This window comes from Littorina saxatilis, linkage group LG12 (assembly GCF_037325665.1).
Source record: "Littorina saxatilis isolate snail1 linkage group LG12, US_GU_Lsax_2.0, whole genome shotgun sequence".
Taxonomy (NCBI): Eukaryota; Metazoa; Mollusca; class Gastropoda; order Littorinimorpha; family Littorinidae; genus Littorina; species Littorina saxatilis.
Window position 1 is genome coordinate 16,245,889 of NC_090256.1, and position 16,769 is coordinate 16,262,657.

The 16,769-nt window shown below is 42.0% G+C and overlaps 1 protein-coding gene across 2 annotated transcripts in view; it reads right to left on the reverse strand.

The window, feature by feature from the left end:
- LOC138981353 (mitochondrial proton/calcium exchanger protein-like) overlaps positions 1-15,343 on the reverse strand; it is a 52,879-nt gene extending 37,536 nt beyond the window's left edge. For both annotated transcript variants that reach the window (XM_070354240.1, XM_070354241.1), the window contains exons 1-5: positions 15,159-15,343; positions 14,722-14,785; positions 12,405-12,987; positions 10,688-10,831; positions 4,295-4,432 (exon numbers count right to left, since the gene is read on the reverse strand). In XM_070354240.1, the coding sequence (XP_070210341.1) occupies positions 4,295-4,432; positions 10,688-10,831; positions 12,405-12,987; positions 14,722-14,785; positions 15,159-15,204 (975 nt within the window). In that variant the 5' untranslated portion in view covers positions 15,205-15,343. The remainder of the gene's footprint in view (positions 1-4,294; positions 4,433-10,687; positions 10,832-12,404; positions 12,988-14,721; positions 14,786-15,158) is intronic.
- Between the last annotated feature and the right edge of the window lie 1,426 nt (positions 15,344-16,769).

Sequence of the window (16,769 nt, forward strand, 5' to 3'; positions counted from 1 at the left end):
GGGGACGGGTTGCTATTTCATGTGCCTGTTTCTTTGTTTATTTCCATGTTTTTTCCCTTGTACGTGCGCGCGATAGCTGTCGCGGTGTATGAGTGCGACTACACGTGCCTTGGCGTGTGTGTGCGAGTGTGCGAGGGCTGTATTTTGTATATTGATTATTTGATACATGTATAAATGTGTCTCCAGGAATATGTTTTGTTTTAATCTTGTGTCGATACTATTTAGTTCTGCCTCGTTATTAGCCATTGAGTATAACTGTTTTATTATTATTGTTTTGTTGTTGTTCTTTGGCCATTTACGTTGAATGACTTGTTATACATTGACATTGATAGTTTTATTCTTCTTCTTCTTCGTCATTCGCTAGATAGTTTTATCATAAGAACCTTTTCTAATTCCTATTAACTTGATGTTCTTTAACTCTATTTATACATAAATGCACATTGTAAAGCAGTATGCATTGTTAGAGGATTTTTTAGTAGCAGTGTTTAAATGTCGAAGCTGCTTTTCCCATTTTTACCCAAGAGACCGACTGTATATTGTGTTATTGTATTTGTCAGACTTGATTGTACCAAGTCCCTACACATGTTGTAATGCGCTTAGAGCCAAATATTTTTGTTTTTTATAAGGGATAGGCGCAATATAAATACACTTTATTATTATTATTATACCTTTGATACATGCAATAAACCATAAACTTTGCGAGGAGAAAGAGCCTGACATTCCTGGCCTACCTTTTCCAATACAGTGCCCGGTGTGCGAATGTAGGGATCCTGCCGGATCTTCGCATTACCATGCTGTAGTATTTATTGATGAACTTTCCGCTGTTTGCGCCGTTTTCGGTAAATAGGTACACCGGCTGGATCGAGTATTTCCGTAAACGCAGCCTCGAGTGTCAATGACGACAGACACTGACTAGGCACCGAGTGCATTTTCACTCGTAGCGAACATGAGCATTTCGATCGGAGTTTGTTTTTCGACTTTGCAACTCCCATTCCATTCATTGCAGACCTTGTCCGCCTTGTACGAATATGTGGGCGGGGATGTAGCTCAGTCGGTAGCGCGCTGGATTTGTATCCAGTTGGCTGCTGTCAGCGTGAGTTCGTCCCCACGTTCGGCGAGAGATTTATTTCTCAGAGTCAACTTTGTGTGCAGACTCTCCTCGGTGTCCGAACACCCCCGTGTGTACACGCAAGCACAAGACCAAGTGTGCACGAAAAAGATCCTGTAATCCATGTCAGAGTTCGGTGGTTTATAGAAACACAAAAATACCCAGCATGCTTCCTCCGAAAACGGCGTATGGCTGCCTAAATGGCGGGATAAAAAACGGTCATACACGTAAAATTCCACTCGTGCAAAAAACACGAGTGTACATGGGAGTTTCAGCCCACGAACGCAGAAGAAGAAGAAGAAGTACGAATATGTATCGGTCAGTTGACCACCAAAACATAAAACTATCGGTCCATCGACCGGACAAGGCTAGGTCCAATGCGTCAAATCAGAAAGGAATGCGTCAGAGACCGAAGACCGAGGCCTGGCAACAACACTGGATATAACATAACAGATATAACCTAACAGACATATCATAACAGATATACGGGCGGGGATGTAGCTCAGTCGGTAGCGCGCTGGATTTGTATCCAGTTGGCCGCTGTCAGCGTGAGTTCGTCCCCACGTTCGGCGAGAGATTTATTCCTCAGAGACAACTTTGTGTGCAGACTCTCCTTGGTGTCCAAACACCTCCGTGTGTACACGCAAGCACAAGACCAAGTGCGCACGAAAAAGATCATGTAATCCATGTCAGAGTTCGGTGGGTTATAGAAACACGAAAATACCCAGGATGCTTCCTCCGAAAGCGGCGTATGGCTGCCTAAATGGCGGGGTAAAAACGGTCATACACGTAAAATTCCACTCGTGCAAAACACGAGTGTACGTGAGAGTTTCAGCCCACGAACGCAGAAGAAGAAGATAACAGATATACCATAATATATATAACATAACAGATATATCATAACAGACATATCATAACAGATATAACATAACAGATATATCATAACAGACATATCATAACAGATATAACATAACCACCCATTGCACCTCGGTATAAGCAGACATAACGTATGTATGTTTTCTCGCTGAACAGTAGGGGAACATACACTGTGTGTGCTGTCAGCGTATACTGTAGTATGGTTCGAAGCGATGTCTCCGATGACTGATGAGGAGTGACAGTATAAAACTGTTATCGGAAACAGATACATTACGGGGGCCCGGGTGGCTCAGGTGGTAGAGCACTGGACTTGTGATCGAAAGGTCGCTGGTTCGAATCCGGGCCGGGACGGCACGGGTCAACTCTATGTGCAGACCCAGAGACGGTATTCATCTTCCACCCCATGAGAGAGAGAGAGAGAGAGAGAGAGAGAGAGAGAGAGAGAGAGAGAGAGACGTGTGATTAGGAATAGCCAGACCTCGGAAATTTTGTTTTTGAAATATGCGACTTTTTTCTTTTACTGCGAGTTTCCGTTCTTTCCGTGTGACGTCACGTCAATCTATCTATCTAAAGAGACCGTATACGTTCAGCTGGTAGTTCCAATAAGGATTTTTCGCTGATACCACCAGAAAGTATACGCTGAACGTACAGAACGTATACTGTGAGCTGCTGTGTAGCGGGCCCAGGACTGTATGTTTTGTGCGGTCTGAGCGATGTGCAATGCCTCAACATAACACATAACATAACAGATATAACATAACAGATATAACATAACAGATACAACCTAACAGATCTAACATAACAGATATAACATAACAGATAAAACATAACAGATATATCACTGCTGATGAATACAAGCAATAGCAAGGCCTAAGCCCAAAATATCCGAGAGCATCCTCAAGTTGTCTTAAACTATAGCTATCATTTTAAACTAAGACCACATTTTTGGCCTGTACCACTGAGATGTTTACTTCAAATTATTTTGAGTTATGAACAAAGAGCCACAAGGTTTGTAAGAAGATCAGTGTTGTAAACACAGCAACCCCTGCTAGCTATACTCAGACCTGGGAACCCCTCTTTTGCACATAAAGTATTCTCAAACAAACTTGGTGTATTTTCAGAAAAATGAGCGTACTCCACACAGCATTTGAACATGCATTATTAAAACGTGCTTCACACGCGTCCGTCACACCGTTTATTAAGTTTACCAATACATTTAAAGCAAATGCTTCTTTCAATTTTTACTGACAAAAACAGTCATCATGAGTCAAAATACTATATCGGCTTCGGAATGCACTTGTGAAGAAAAGCAGTCTATCGTCGTTTTTATATTTAGTCAAGTTTTGACTAAATATTTTAACATCGAGGGGGAATCGAAACGAGGGTATGGTGTATGTGCGTCTGTCTGTGTGTGTGTGTGTGTAGAGCGATTCAGACTAAACTACTGGACCGATCTTTATGAAATTTGACATGAGAGTTCCTGGGTATGAAATCCCCGAACGTTTTTTTCATTTTTTTGATAAATGTCTTTGATGACGTCATATCCGGCTTTTCGTGAAAGTTGAGGCGGCACTGTCACGCCCTCATTTTTCAACCAAATTGGTTGAAATTTTCGTCAAGTACTCTTCGACGAAGCCCGGGGTTCGGTATTGCATTTCAGCTTGGTGGCTTAAAAATTAATTAATGACTTTGGTCATTAAAAATCTGAAAATTGTAAAAAAAAATAAAAATTTATAAAACGATCCAAATTTACGTTTATCTTATTCTCCATCACTTGCCGATTCCAAAAACATATAAATATGTTATATTCGGATTAAAAACAAGCTCTGAAAATTAAATATATAAAAATTATTATCAAATTTTTTTCCCCGAAATCAATTTAAAAACACTTTCATCTTATTCCTTGTCGGTTCCTGATTCCAAAAATATATAGATATGATATGTTTGGATTAAAAACACGCTCAGAAAGTTAAAACGAAGAGAGGTACAGAAAAGCGTGCTATCCTTCTCAGCGCAACGAATACCCCGCTCTTCTTGTCCATTCCACGTGCATTGCCTTTGCCACGGGCGGTGGAGTGACGATGCTACGAGTATACGGTCTTGCTGCGTTGCGTTGCGTTCAGTTTCATTCTGTGAGTTCGACAGCTACTTGACTAAATATTGTATTTTCGCCTTACGCGACTTGTTGTTTTTCAACTGACTGTACTGATCGTATTCTAGACAATCGAGCGTACAAAATATGGCGACATCGTATGGGTTCCCAGGTCTGTATACCCCACAAAGACAATAACCTCTCAACACTCTACTGACCTTTGCCACAAAGTTGGAAAATTCCTCCGCAGCACTGCCTTTCTTTTTCTTCTTCTGAAGAGCCGTCTCCCGAATGGTCAACTGGAGGAACTTGGCCAGCTCCAGCTTGGCCTTCAGCTGCTTCTTCAGCTTCTCTTGCTGCAACACACCACACACATTGCTAAACACCTCCCACATTACAACACAACACACACATTGCAACACACCACACACATTGCAACACACCACACACATTGCAACACACCACACACATCACAAAACACCACCCACATTGCTGAACACCACACACATCGCAAAACACCACACACATTGCAACACACCTCACACATTGCAAAACACTACACACATTGCAACACACCACACACATTGCAACACACCACACCCATTGCAACACACCTCACACATCGCAAAACACCACACACATCGCAAAACACCACCCACATTGCTGACCACCACACACATCGCAAAACACCACCCACATTGCTAAACACCACACACATTGCAAAACACCACCCACATTGCTAAACACCACACACATCGCAAAACAGCACACACATTGCAACATAGCACACACATTGCTAAACACCACACTCATTGCAACACACCGCACTCATTGCTAAACACCACACACATTGCTAAACACCTCACACATTGCAACACACCACACACATTGCTAAACAACACACACATTGCTAAACACCACACATATTGCAACACACCACACACATTGCTAAACACAACACACATGGCTAAACACCACACACATTGCAACACAGCACACACGTTGCTAAACACCACACACATTGCTAAACACCACCCACATTGCTAAACACAACACACATTGCTAAACACCACACACATCACTAAACACCACACACATCGCTGAACAACACACACATAGGTAAACACCACACACATTGCTGAACACAACACATTGCTAAATACCACAGACATTGCTAAACACCACACACATTCTTTCTTTGGTGTTTAACTTCGTTTTCAACCATGAAGGGGGGACCACCACCACCACCACACACATTGCTGAACACCACACACATTGCAACACACCACACACATTGCAACACACCACACACATTGCAAAACACCACACACATTGCAAAACATCTCACACATCGCAAAACACCTCAAACATTGCTAAACACCACACACATTGCAACACAGCACACACGTTGCTAAACACCACACTCATTGCTAACCACACACATTGCAAAACACCACACAAATTGCAAAACAACACACACATTGCAACACACCACAAAAATTGCAACACACTACACACCTCACACATTGCAAAACACCACATAAGTTGCAAAACACTTCACACATTGCAACACACCACACACATTGCAAAACACCACCCAAATTGCAAAACACCACACAAATTGCAAAACACTTCACACATTGCAACACACCACACACATTGCAACACACCTCACACATTGCTAAACAACACGCACATTGCAACACACCTCACACATTGCAACACACCACACACATTGCAAAACACCTCACACATTGCAAAACACCACCCAAATTGCTAAACACCACACACATCGCAAAACACCACACACATTGCTAAACACCACACACATTGCAACACAGCACACACATTGCTAAACACCACACTCATTGCTAACCACACACATTGCAAAACACCAAACAAATTGCAAAACACCACACAAATTGCAAAACACCACACACATTGCAACACACCACACACATTGCAACACTTGCTAAACACCAAACTCATTGCAACACACCACACACATTGCAACACTTGCTAAACACCAAACTCATTGCTGAACACCACACATTGCTAAACACCACACACATTGCTAAACACCACACACATTGCTAAACACCACACACATTGCTAAACACCACACACATCACTAAACACCACACACATCGCTGAACACCACACACATAGCTAAACACAACACACATTGCTGAACACAACACATTGCTGAACACCACAGACATTGCTAAACACCACACACATTCTTTCTTTTTTTATTTGGTGTTTAACCTCTTCACTGCCACAGTATAACATCATTTTGGTATTGCTGTGTGCCAGGGCAAAATTTCGCTTTCTTCGGTAGGTTCACTAATCTGTTCACTGCTCGATCATTTATTGAGATATCTCTTAGATCTTTGGCATGTGTTTTGCTTATACCCTTGGCTATTATAGGATGACATGATCATTGGACTTTGTTTGTGATTGTTATAGTAAAAATTGATATAATGACCATTTTCGTCCAAAATTACAGTTTCCGGACTTACACACACACAGTGACACACATTGCAGCACGTAAAACCACACAAAACACTGCTAAAACTGGTGTCAAACATCAGGTACTCACATTACAGCCCATAAAAGTATTCTTCTGTGTGGTAATCCATAAATCACTTCTTGTACAGCTTCCAGAACACTGTATCGCTTGAAAACAGGTCTACGAGTTGAGGTCCGACTTTCGGCAGCCATTGTGAATGGCGAGAATGCTAACACAGTTTTCAACACGTGGTAGAACGTGGTAGCAACTTTAGGAACTTATCCGAACGGTCTATGGGAAAGAACTATGTTTAGAACCCCTACAAGTACTTGGACAGTGGTTACCTCCCATTTAGTTTTCAGAAATGTCCTGAAATGTTGGTGACACAAATCTCACGTATGAAATACGGTTATGGGCGTACGACAAACCAAAAATGACCACGTATTACATACGGGGTGGGCAGTGAAGGGGTTAACGTCGTTTTCAACCATGAAGGTTATATCGCGACGGGGAAAGGGAGGAGATGGGATAGAGCCACTTGTCAATTGTTTCTTGTTCACAAAAGCACTAATCAAACATTTGCTCCAGGGGCTTGCAACGTAGTACAATATATTACCTTACTGGGAGAATGCAAGTTTCCAGTACAAAGGATTTAACATTTCTTACATACTACTTGATTAAAATCTTTACAAAAATTGACTATATTCTATACAAGAAACACTTAACAAGGGTAAAAGGAGAAACAGAATCCGTTAGTCGCCTCTTATGACATGCTGGGGAGAATCGGGTAAATTCTTCCCCCTAACCCGCGGGGGGACCACCACACACATTGCTGAACACCACACACATTGCAACACACCACACACATTGCAACACACCACACACATTGCAAAACACCTCACACATTGCAACACAGCACACACATTGAAAAACACCTCACACATTGCAACACACCACACACATTGAAAAACATCACACACATTGCAACACACCACACACATTGCAAAACACCTCACACATTGCAAAACACCACCCAAATTGCTAAACACCAAACACATCGCAAAACACCACACACATTGCTAAACACCACACACATTGCAACACAGCACATACATTGCTAAACACCACACACATTGCTAAACACCACACACATTGCAACACACCACACACATTGCTAAACACCACACACATTGCAACACACCACACACATTGCTAAACACCACACACATTGCTCAACACCACACACATTGCAACACACCACACACATTGCTAAACATCACACACATTACTAAACACCACACACATTGCTAAACGCCACACGCATTGCAAAACACCACACACATTGGAACACACCACACACATTGCAACACTTGCTAAACACCACACACATTGCTAAACACCACACACATTGCTAAACACCACACACATTGCTAAACACCATACACATCGCTAAAAACCACACATTGCTAAACACCACACACATAGCTAAACATCACACACATTGCTAAACACCACACACATTGCAACACACCACACACATTGCAACACTTGCTAAACACCAAACTCATTGCTGAACACCACACATTCCTAAACACCACACACATAGCTAAACACCACACACATTGCTAAACACCACACACATAGCTAAACACCTCACACATCACTAAAACACCACACACATCGCTGAACAACACACACATAGCTAAACACCACACACATTGCTGAACACAACACATTGCTGAACACCACAGACATTGCTAAACACCACACACATTATTTCTTTCTTTATTTGGTGTTTAACGTCGTTTTCAACCACGAAGGTTATATCGCGACGGGGAAAGGGAGGAGATAGGATAGAGCCACTTGTCAATTGTTTCTCGTTCACAAAAGCACTAATCAAACATTTGCTCCAGGGGCTTGCAACGTAGTACAATATATTACCTTACTGGGAGAATGCAAGTTTCCAGTACAAAGGACTTAACATTTCTTACATACTGCTTGACTAAAATCTTTACAAAAATTGACTATATTCTATACAAGAAACACTTAACAAGGGTAAAAGGAGAAAAAGAATCCATTAGTCGCCTCTTACGACATGCTGGGGAGCATCGGGTAAATTCTTCCCCCTAACCCGCGGGGGGACCACCACCACCACCACCACCACCACACACACATTGCTGAACACCACCCACATTGCTAAACACCACACACATTGCTGAACACCACACACATTGCTAAACACCACACACATTGCTAAAATAGCTAAACACCACACACATTGCTAAACACCACACACATAGCTAAACATCACACACATAGCTGAACACCACACACATTGCTAAACACCACACACATTGCTAAACACCACACACATTGCAACACACCACACACATTGCTAAACACCACACACATTGCAACACACCACCCACATTGCTAAACACCACACACATTGCTAAACACCACACACATAGCTAAACACCACACACATTGCTAAACACCGCACACATTGCAACACAGCACACACATTGCTAAACACCACACACATTGCTAAACACCACACACATTGCAACACACCACACACATTGCTAAACACCACACACATTGCAACACACCACCCACATTGCTAAACACCACACACATTGCTAAACACCACACACATTGCAACACACCACACACATTGCTAAACATCACACACATTACTAAACACCACACACATTGTTAAACACCACACGCATTGCAAAACACCACACACGTTGGAACACACCACACACATTGCAACACTTGCTAAACACCACACACATTGCTAAACACCACACACATTGCTAAACACCACACACATCGCTAAAAACCACACACATTGCTAAACACCACACACATAGCTAAACACCACACACACTGCTAAACACCACACACATTGCAACACACCACACACATTGCAACACTTGCTAAACACCAAACTCATTGCTGAACACCACACATTCCTAAACACCACACACATAGCTAAACACCACACACATTGCTAAACACCACACACATTGCTAAACACCACACACATCACTAAACACCACACACATCGCTGAACAACACACACATAGCTAAACACCACACACATTGCTGAACACAACACATTGCTGAACACCACAGACATTGCTAAACACCACACACATTATTTCTTTCTTTATTTGGTGTTTAACGTCGTTTTCAATCACGAAGGTTATATCGCGACGGGGAAAGGGAGGAGATGGGATAGAGCCACTTGTCAATTGTTTCTTGTTCACAAAAGCACTAATCAAACATTTGCTCCAGGGGCTTGCAACGTAGTACAATATATTACCTTATTGGGAGAACGCAAGTTTCCACTACAAAGGACTTAATATTTCTTACATACTGCTTGACTAAAATCTTTACAAAAATTGACTATATTCTATACAAGAAACACTTAACAAGGGTAAAAGGAGAAAAAGAATCCGTTAGTCGCCTCTTACGACATGCTGGGGAGCATCGGGTAAATTCTTCCCCCTAACCCGCGGGGGACCACCACCACCACCACCACCACCACACACATTGCTGAACACCACACACATTGCTAAACACCACACACATTGCTAAACACCACACACATTGCTAAACACCACACATTGCTAAAATAGCTAAACACCACACACATTGCTAAACACCACACACATAGCTAAACATCACACACATTGCTGAACACCACACACATTGCTAAACACCACACACATTGCTAAAATAGCTAAACACCACACACATTGCTAAAATAGCTAAACACCACACACATTGCTAAACACCACACACATTGCTAAACACCACACACATTGCTGAACACCACACACATAGCTAAACACCACACTCATTGCTGAACACCACACACATTTCTAAACACGACACACATAGCTAAACACATGATACAGATATAGATATGTTTGAGTGTTGCTGACCTGCTGGTTCTCCAGAGCATGATACACACAAACACACGATATGATATAGAAATGTATGAGTGTTGCTGACCTGCTGGTTCTCCAGAGCATGATACACACAAACACACGATATGATATAGAAATGTATGAGTGTTGCTGACCTGCTGGTTCTCCTCGGCGAAGGTGCTGGGCAGCATGCTGGGGAAGAGCTTGACGAAGACGGGCAGCAGCAGCTCCATAAAAGGCACCAGCAGGAACACTGAGAACGGCACCAGCCGGAACAGGTCGGCCGTCGTGCGCACCAACTGAAACGTCAAGCATGAGGATCAAAGTCGCTTGTTCATTTCAATGCTGGTTATTCTCTCAGGTGCCAGGAGACTGGTTCCGAATAACTCTCACTTACTCTATTAACAACAATAATAACAATAACAGCACTTTATTGTCCATTAAAATATTACATAAAAATGGAAATTTTTCTTCGGCACACCCTGTCTGCCTGTAAACGATTATAACAACAATTGTATAGGACGACACACATAAAACATAAAACATAAAAGGGATACAATCAAATATGATATTGCACTATGTAAATTTACCCTCTCATATCACAGGAGTTGGGTTTCACAGCCGAGTAATCACATTACAAATATTTCCCACACACCTTCACATGTACACATTGTTTGTTTACACATGTCATATGCATTTAGAGCGCTTACTTCCCTTTGTTTATCAGATCATGAAACATCAAGCTTCTCTTGAAAGCAGCTTCTTCACAAAAATATGAATACAATACAACACGAAAAGAAAAAAAGTCGTGTGAAGCGATATAAAAACATTTAGTCAATCTGTCGAAATCAAACAAAAAGATCAACACCATAAAGCAGTCTTCGCCTAGACTACATTTTGATAGTCTCAACTAACCATACCCGAAGACGGAGACGGGTCACGCTCATCTTTGCGAAGCATGCGAACCGTATAGTACTAACTTAACCTATTTTCTTTAATTCTGAGCAAATTTTTAGAGCAATCATGACATATCTTCAGGAGAAGATGAAGAATACGATACCATCATTTTAAAAAATGTTACTGAAAATTGGATTTTAATGACAACTTTAATGAGCAAACTAATTTTAGGGCTTCCGAACTGAAATGCAATACCAGAGTCCGGATTTTAATGATTGCTTGACCAAAATTTCAATCAATTTGCTTGAAAAATAAAGACGAGACAGTCTTTCTTTATTTGGTGTTTAACGTCGTTTTCAACCACGAAGGTTATATCGCGACGGAAGACGAGACAGGGCCGCCTCAACTTTCACAAAAAGCCGAATATGACGTCATCAAAGACATACAGAAATAGAAAAAAACACGTCTGGGGACATCATACTCAGGAACTCTCAGGATATCACACACACAGACACACATACACCACCATCCTCGTCTGGATTCCTCGTCTATGTTAAAACATTTAGTCAAAACGTGACTAAATGTAAAAAGACCACCTTAAATTAGCGTTCCATTGCTTATACGCTGTCAAAATGCAAACAGATCATACCAATTCCTTATCAAATGATGTAATACACAGCACCCTTAAAAATTAATAAATATAAATGCTTATTCGAATTCATAAAAACTTATCATACATTAATTTGAATGGATGACAGTTACAGTTAGTTTGAAGACTCTTCTAAACACATACACTGTGCTTCACAATTCAAAGCAAAACAATAAAACCTGACAGGGGAACAATACAAACTTTCTTTATTTCTTTTTGATTAACTTTTACGACTGTTCTGAATTTTGACTCTTTACTATCAAAAGACACTCAGAATCTATCTCACACTATATATGATATTTATGGAGTGAAAACAAGACCCTCACCTGTCGTCTTTCTCTGCGAGTGAGAGATTTGCCGTTGGCCATGTTCCACAGGAGACGGATACAAATCCTGATGTCAATCAACAAGAGTCGAAAGCCATGGTAGTAGTGCTTCAGTTCTGCCACAAAACGTTGCCCCAGTGATTTCTTGGGAAGCGCAGCTGCCACGACTTCTGGCTTGGCCACCTGTTGTTCCTGTTCCAATTTCTCTGCATCTCCCTTCTTCAGAGCCTGCTCCACCTTTTGTTTTAGAGCCTTCACTGACTTCTCCACCTTAGACTCTTCTCTGAGAAGCAGTCCAGACGAGTGGAAACTACTAGCTACCATGTAATTGCTAAACAGAGAACGAGCATCACAGACGTTGATAGCGGAACTGAGGCGGAGAAGGGGACGGTCATCGTGGATTGTACCGAACAAGCTGGCTGGTGTTCCTGAGTGAAGGAGATATTTTGACTTGAAGAAACTGCTGTGTATACTGAACGGCTGGAGTTGTGTCTGTTGCTGGTGAGGTCTGTGGGGCCGGGAAGATTTCTCTCGCTTTCTGTGAGTGTGACCGTTCCATGGTGCCGTCTGCGTTGACAGGGCCCTGAAATGGAGCACACGTTGTGTTACGCATACTATTGTCACACACAGCCTATTTACCTTAACCCTGTTTTACACTTTCTGATTTGACATTTTTATCTGTTACAGTACCTGGATTACTCAGATTTCCTTTTCAATGTGCTCTTAAATTGCTGTCCATGTTCTTTCTTCCCTTTTTAACTCCTGCATTTAAACTGTTTTCTTGTTGTTTTTTGTCTGTGTGAAAAAAGAAAAAAAATTGTATTACATGTACGCATACAGTGCTGGTAAAAACTTTTACCAATTGTAGAGATCAGCTTTAATCAATAGAACTGTATTGCAAGTTTTCTCTCTGACTTATTTCCAAAAGTTATAAAACCATTATGATTGAAGTTGAAGCATCGTCAGCAGTGCCTACATTAAGGGCAAACACTGCAGCATACACATGATTGTTAATTTTTGTTGGAACCCTTTAAAAGACTACATGTAGTATTTAGGTCCTTTTACATGCTTTACTGTAATAGTATTTTCATCCTCAACTGATCACCTGATTACAAAACACACAACACCAGCATTGCACTGGTGTGACAACTATATGGCACCTTGTAAACTTCACCCCCCACTGACCCGGTACTAATTTTCTCCGAAAAACCCTGAAAACCTTAAAAAAAAAATGTAACTCAGAAAAAAAGAAAGAAAAACTCCTCAGAAACTAAGATAAATCGTCCTTAGATCGTGTTTTGTTGAATTGGATTGAAGTCATAACTTACATCTGCAACTTTCACCGTCCATGGCTTTGTTTTTGTGTTTGTGTGAGGATTTACGAAGGAGCGGAAGTAATTGAAGGAAGTGAAATTTAATGCACAAAAACACTGAAAACAGACAATGTGAGCGTCATTGCTGTTTCCGTTTATGATTTGAACATGGTTTTCGACTTGGTTTATCACTAATGGAAGTTACCCATTCGTGCGCACACGTGTATGTATCCATGTGTGAATGACGTCATCAATACTTGTGCTTTACAGTAACAAGAATTACCTCCCTTGCATTGAAATTGATGCATCGACTTCGTAAAAAATCTGGCTTGGCTCTAAACACAAAAATAAGGATGCATATTGCAGGAATCAGACGTGACTTCTCACAGACATGTCCAAAACTTCACTTTGAAAATAGATTTAGTTGTTTAAGATGGGGTTTTCAGGGTTTTTCGGAGTAAGCAGGGTTCGACACAACCCCAAAAGTCAAGGGTATTCATACCCTTTCAGTAAAAAAGTAAAGGGTTTTTATACCCCTTCCAGATTTTTCACAGGGTATGAGTGACAATCGGTGTATCCCTGAAATGTCATTTTTTTTGTTCTTTCGTTTTGCGAGGTATTTTTTTGAGCAGGCGACAGCACCGGATAGGCTAAAGCGAACAGTGCCATCGAGATGATCAGTTTAAAGATATCGCGCAGTTTGAGGACAAGGGAGGCAACCTCTGCTTCACGGCGTGCCAGTGTCGACAGAGGAGTGGTACGAACACGGCGTGTACTTTAGTGGTCTCAGTAGAGCAGGCGGCCTGCGTGCTGTTGCTTGTAAACTAGCAAAGGCTTTACCCTTTCAGCGTTTGACTCGTACGTTTTTTCACCTATTTGGAAGAAAACAGTTACGTATTTATACCTCTTCAGAGAGCATCTCGTACGTGACTTGGAGGGTCAAAGGGTATTATACCCTTAATTCTACGTGATGTGGAACCCTGGTAAGGTAGTACCCCACTGACCTGCTACACACTCTGGCGTGGCATTTACAGCAACATCCTGCAACAACGGGCAACACCAACCGACCTGCAACAGTCAAAACTAGTAAGTTCAAGCAATCTTAGACAACGATTACTGCAGTTTAAGTCCGTTATGTGAAAACGAGGTGGTGAAAACGCACTTCATTCCCACTTATGAATGGGCAAGTGACATATTAATGAAAGTCAACAAACGTAGCACGAGAGTCAAGCATCCGATCTACTGCAGTACTGGTTCTGGTTTTAGATACTTGCGAAATGCATGGCATCATGTTATCGAGCGTCCGAGTCTGGAAGCATGAAACAAAAGCCTAATCCATTACTAAGCTTTCATCTGCATTGAATGTATGCAAAAACAAAAACACTCCGTCTTGTGCACTGCGCAAGTGTGGTGGGTTGTTTACATGCTTGCACCGACTTACCTCTGGAAAGTGACTGTGACACAGGACCTAGAATCAGGTAAGACATACTGTGTATTTTCACCAAAATAAATATCACTGTGTGGTGTGCAGTCTGTGAGCTACAGGCTGAGCACAACTGTAACGTTCATCATCATCGCAACCATGAGTCGAACGCCTGGCTTGGTGGTAAGGTCATCGACCCGCCGGAAGTTACACACCGGGAAATTGGTGGACTGGCTTAGCAACGAAATAAAACATCCACTGAGATAGCCACCCTTCCCGGCCTCCACTGCTTTGAATTAAAAACTTTCCGTGATGCTGTTCAATTCAGTAGTGTGTGCATTTTTGCATCTTATTGTCATCGACGATAAATACGTTGTAGGTATAGTTCAAAGAAAAAAACTTCAGCTGAGTAGCCTTCCATCAAATGATCCGCCGGCCGCTGCCCGGTGTCACGATTTCATCTTTCGCCTGTGTACATATTTCCCCCTCGACATATACTCAAGACTGAAATGTTGTTTCCTGGTAAAATTAAGAAGTGAAATTATTCATGGACGAAAAGCATGTCAGTTTCTTGCATGTGAAGAAAATTGGTGGTAAGATTTAATAGATTTCACCCCCAAAATCGAATTTTTCGAAAACGTGTGTACTGAGTGGTTACGTCCCTTGAGTAAGAAGGAAAACATTTTAGGATGAATCAAATTTCTAAGTTAAATAAAACAAATTGGTTGGACAAATTTGGCCCCATGAATGTAAGGTACACAAGGTCGCTCATCAGTACTTCTTCTTCTTCGTTCGTGGGCTGAAACTCCCACGTATTTACGTGTATGACCGTTTTTACCCCGCCATTTAGGCAGCCATACGCCGCTTTCGGAGGAAGCATGCTGGGTATTTTTCGTGTTTCTATAACCCACCGAACTCTGACATGGATTACAGGATCTTTTCCGTGCGCACTTGGTCTTGTGCTTGCGTGTACACACGAAGGGGGATAAGCCACTAGCAGGTCTGCACATAAGTTGACCTGGGAGATCGGAAAAATCTCCACACTTAACCCACCAGGCGGCCGCGGCCGGGATTCGAACCCTCGACCTTCCGATTAAGAGGCCGACGTCTTACCACCACGCCACAGCGCCCGTCGCTCATCAGTACTATCGAAGGGTGTTTTTTTGGTCAGTGTAGAGTTTATACTAGATCAACGAGGCCGAGAAGCGAAATATCATCAACACGGCGAAAGATGAAAACGTGACACCGGCCGAGTCACGGCGGTGATCATTGACACGGCCGCTGACTGACCCTTCTGCGTCGGTGCCTAAAAAGGGACCAAAGGCCGGATTAACGTTAGCGACGAAGACACGAAAGAAGCAACACAAGAGGGGAATGTGGGCCAGTCTGACAGCTCTTCTCAGTCACTCTTAATTACTGGCCAATATCATGGTAATAGTATATAATATAATAGTAATACATCTCTTTTGAACTTGATGGGCAACGCCGCCAACGACGTATTTATCGTCGTTGACAATTAGGAGATGCAAAACTGTACTGCACAGCATCACGGAAAGTTTTTAATTCAAAGCCGGCAGTGGCTTTTATTTCATGCTTCCAGACTCGGACGGCTCAATACCTGACATCAGT